This window comes from Montipora capricornis, chromosome 1 (assembly GCF_036669925.1).
Source record: "Montipora capricornis isolate CH-2021 chromosome 1, ASM3666992v2, whole genome shotgun sequence".
Classification (NCBI taxonomy): domain Eukaryota; kingdom Metazoa; phylum Cnidaria; class Anthozoa; order Scleractinia; family Acroporidae; genus Montipora; species Montipora capricornis.
Genome location: NC_090883.1, coordinates 36,600,913 through 36,605,912, shown reverse-complemented (window position 1 = coordinate 36,605,912; position 5,000 = coordinate 36,600,913). Strand labels below are relative to the sequence as shown.

The 5,000-nt window shown below is 38.2% G+C and overlaps 1 protein-coding gene across 1 annotated transcript in view; it reads right to left on the bottom strand.

Moving 5' to 3' along the window:
- Positions 1 to 3,486: 3,486 nt before the first annotated feature.
- Positions 3,487 to 5,000, bottom strand: part of LOC138040966 (uncharacterized) — a 14,972-nt gene continuing 13,458 nt past the window's right edge. Inside the window, exon 4 of the mRNA XM_068886705.1 lies at positions 3,487 to 4,261. Coding sequence (XP_068742806.1) covers positions 4,243 to 4,261 — 19 coding nt within the window. The 3' untranslated portion in view covers positions 3,487 to 4,242. The remainder of the gene's footprint in view (positions 4,262 to 5,000) is intronic.

The following is a 5,000-nucleotide window of genomic DNA, read 5'->3' as shown; positions in this document are numbered from 1 at the left end:
GATAAACTTTTCTCTGGCCTTGATTCACGCATGTATTTATTAGCAGTAAATCGTTGAAGAAAACGTTTGAGACGACCCTTAGCACTTAGTTAGTCTTAGTTTAAGTAAGTCTCAAGCATATTCAGTATACTAATTAGGGAAAAGAAAAGGAAAGGAACTTTATTTAAGTGTCTTGTCTTAGAAGACAAGACAGTTAAATAAAGCACTAATTGGGAACACTTTAAACTGAGATCAACAAATAAACACAATCCGCAAAATCAAACGTTGGTTTTTGAGGAGAAGAGAAAAACAGATTACCCGGAGAAAAAAAGTCTCGGAGCAGAGTAGAGAACCAACAAACTAAACACTCTCATGACACCGATTCTGGGAACCGAGCCCAGGCCATATTGTTAAGAGGCGAGTGCTCTCGCCACCAGCAGTCGCAAGCCCTGCACCCCTGCACAGAGAGAGGTGCGTGTTATTATTATTTCTTTTGATATTCAAATTTGCCAACCACGGAACAAAAGAAGTCATTGTTTCATCGATAACAATGGGTGAAGTCACGAGAAACATTGCTATTGTTAACTTAGGTAAGTTGAGTGCAGTACTTTGAAATAAAAATTCCAACTACTATTGGGTTTCAAAAATAGCACTGTGATACAAATCTGCAAACTACGTATTACATATTGACTGTCTCGTTGGCACTTAGCGATAGCTACTACTGGTCTATTTGGAATCCTTTGTTGCATAAATTAGCTCGGCTTAGTCAATTGAGAGAAAACTGATCCATTAACCTGCAACAAGGATGTGGAAATGGGCACATATTTGTCGTATCGCCTTGAAATTTACGATTTCAACTTTTTGCTCGTCCGTCAATCAAATAGCGAAGATGTTGTTGACGACACCTATTTGGTTATTAATGTGCAAACCAAGAGCCTGATTCACTGTCGAAACAAAGGGTCTTTTGTCCATGTGTTTGGCACATTTGAATAACAAAAGCAATGTTTGTAAATAGATATCTTCCCTATAGATTATAAGTGATTTAATGAGTCATCAGTACGAGTCCTCCTGATACTTGTACACCTGACTGCGGATCACTTAATCTCTTATATAAGGATATGATTAATCGCAGGATCAAACAGGGTGTCACTTCAATGTAGTGTACATTACCTTTATCGAGACCTTTATTATTATTACAAATATGACGAAAGTTAATAGATATGAAAGCCATACCTATTTGAACCGCGGAGAGATGAATCAAATTCGGGCTTTCCTTTTGTTACTGTTCAAGTAACGTTAATTAATAACTGCGATGATCAGCATCTTAGTCTAACTTGACTTTTATTACAATTACAATCATAATACTATAGTTCCAATTACAATCAATTACGATGTCCTTCTCTGCCCGTAAACAGCAGAGCTAATCGAGGCTGTCAGGGGAATACATAAAATCACTTTAACTTGGACTAAAACAAACCAACTATTGTAGGTCACACAGGATATACAAATAACTCTATTAGGGCCCCCGTACGGGGATATTCCGACCTAATTTTCAATGTTAAACTAATCGATACTAGTCTACAATACTTTACAATAAATAATACCTTACTGAGGTAAAAAACCTATCCATAATATATGAAATGATTAATTAACTAATCAGTCACTACTGAGATGACTTCTCAGACTACGTTTTAAAACACTCAAACTATAGAGATTGCGCAACTCTCGTGGCAACGAATTCCACTTGTCTGCGCGATACTGGAACGACTTTCGGGCAAGCGCTGTGCGGCACTTAGGAATATTATGATTCGTCTGTGTCCTTATTGTTATAGCTATGAACATGGGACCTCTTCTGAACTGAGTCAAACATATTTACCAAATAGCTACTGTATGTGCCTGATTATTCATAGATTCGAATATCTGAACGGCCTCTCGAAATCTAAAAGCCTCTTGCAATGAAAGCAGCTTCAACTCTTTGAGCGTAGGTGTTATGTGTTCATAATTCTTCTTCCCGGATAACAAACGGGTTGCAAAGTTCTGAACATGTTGAAGTTTATAAATGTTAGATTTACTAGTACCTGACCATAAGGGTGAACAATAAAATAACTTCGTAAAAACGAGAGTTTATAACAATCAAAAGAATAGATTTATCAAACAAGTCACGAATTCTGCTCATTATTGCTAGTTTGCCTATCTGTATCAGTTCACTTGCCAAAGTGCTGGTGTGCTCATGAAAGGATAGGTGCTTATCTACTATCACACCAAGGTCTTTCACTGAGTCAACAACAGGCAGTTCATTTCCTTAAAATGTTAAAGGCGGGATAGATGTTTCCGCCAGCATTTTTTTGGAGCCAAGCGCAGGAGTCAGTTTTCGCAGCACCAGAAAGTAACTCGATTCAAATCCTGTCGAAGGTCTTCAAGTCCTCTATGAACATTCTCTTTAGAAAGTGAGCTGTAAAGCTTTGAATCGGCTACATAAGATTCGACGCTACAAATGTGGCAGACTGAAGGTAAGTCATTGATGTACAGGTTGGAAAGCAAGGGCCCAAGTATTGACCCCTGTGGTACACCACGGCTAACCGTAAGAGAACTCGAGAGGGAGCTATGGATTTGCACGCGTTTAGTTTTTCCAGACTGGTAACTTTGAAAACTAGTCAAAGTTGAATACGACACACTGAGGTTCCGTAGTTTCGCAAACAGTATCTGATGATCAATACTGTCAAAGCCCTTGCTATAAGGTCCAACATCAGCACAGCGGTCACATTTCCCTCATCAATTGCCTTATATACATGACTGGTGAAAAGTATCCCTAACGTTTGAGTTGAATGGCTTTTGCTAATACCGCTCTGGGCCCGGTTGTTCAAAAACCGATTAATGTTAATGCCATGCAGATTAAAAATTTACCAAGGAGTTTATTTCTCTACTCCCAAATGCTGTTCAACGCTGATATTCGGCAAATTAGAGGAAGTCAATCTCGAAAAACAAAAATAAGCAAAAGGAACTTTCACCAAAAAGTTGAAAAAATGAAACCAAAGTTTAAGTAATCCTGGATTAAGTTAATCGGCTTTGGAACAACCAGGCCCCGATGACTTGAGAGCATGTTGTTGGTTGTTAGAAACTCCACAAACTGTTCATTCGCCAATTGTTCCAGAGAGGATGGGGCGTTTATTACTAAGAACCTCATGGTCTCCCTCCTTTGGATGCGCAACCACTTCTTCTTGTCCTTTGGAAAACATACGCTCGAGAAGAAAGTGCTAAACAGGTCCGTGACCACAGGTAGAATCGACGGGTTATTCTTTCATTTTACGCTTACGCGAAATACATAACTTTCCTTTATATAAACATAGTAGATTATACCACTCTCACAGTTATATCTATTTCGCGTAAGCATAACATGAAAAACAACCAAACGACGTGAGACACGCCTTTTAAAAACTCTCATGCCGACCTTAGGAAAAAATAGGGACAAAAAAAAAACGAAGTCACAAATTTCAAACTAATACGCCATTAACACCAACAAGACATGTTTAATTAACCTGGGCTTAACAAAATGAAAAGAAGTCACAGAAAAATGTAGAACTGGCTTTTACATGAGATTCAGGTAAGTTTCAATTCATTGTTTGATCTGTGCTAAATTTGTAGTCGACAAAACTCAGTATTCATGAGTTAAAAAGAAAACACTTTAAAACCGTGTTTAACTAAACGTCTTCAAAACATGTAGATAAATGTAACTTCATACCCGGCCGGATACACATTCGAATAAAACGCATTTAAAACACTTGCAAAGTTTCCAACGGCAAAACTTCACATACGAGAATTAGATAGCAAGAGATTTTAGGATGAAACGTACATTTTAAAATACAACTTTATTTACTCAAGGCACCAAAAAAAGACCCTGACTGATAAAAAAAAACATTTATGCACAGTTCTAACCGTAAATATATTGACTTTCGTCGCCAATCGACAGCAATGTAAATCGTAAAAAACACTGTAACATACTCAATGCGAGCAACGTTGTGTGTGCTGTTGCACCTTTCGTCTGCTAAAAGTCTCCTATAGTTACTGAAAAGGTCACGGTAACCAAGTTTGAGAATTCATGCTCATCAACTACAAATCGAGAAAAACTGTACAGCTCTGCCAGTCTGACAAAGTTAAGAATATATACAAGTTTCACAAAGTTCACTTGTGTTTGTCCTGAAAATGCAGGAAACCTTGTCCAATGGTCAGCCCTTGTTTCTTCAGCTCACAAGACTCAATCAACACTCACTCCTGAAGCTCGCGCCTGCGGGAAAACAAATTAATCAACTGATCGATCAATCCTTTATTGTATTTCCATTAATCAAACTAGGCAGATTTACAGAAGGTCACGTTTTAAGAATAGAGTTTGGAGTCGAATAGAAAACTTAAACCTAATAGACTTAAAACTCTGCCTATTGCTTTTGTTTTCAGCGAACTGAACGCATGTGCAAAAGAGAGATGTAGAATCGCGTTGGCGGTCAACGGCAAACGTCAAGCTGAGATTTGCGTTTTGCTAAAATCAAAGAAACGTGTTTGATTTCGTGCAACGTTTTGCCTGTTATCTAAAGATATCCAACAACTTCTCAAGAAAAGGAACAAAGTTGAAACATTAAATTATTATGCTTTTCTACCCCTTGCCGTTTACCCTTTCACGTAATTAATTAAAGGCGATAATAAATTTATACATTATCAAAAGAAAATTATCTTCGTTGGGTTCATCGTGAAAAGATGAAGAGCTTTAGAGCTGGGAACATATTCAAGTATGGTGAGTCAAATCGGAACATTGTGACTCGTGGCCCCGCTGCTCCTACACTTGTAACCAGCAGTTAACGTTCCCACAATGCAAAGAGTTTCCCACCGTTGTAAGCAATTCGGGCCTCCATATAGAGCGTTTTCACATGACGACACGGCGACCATGTTGGTGTTTCAAACAAAGGAATGGCAGCCATGATGGTGTACCAAAATAATCCTCCGTGAATTGAACACTATTTTAATGCAAATAC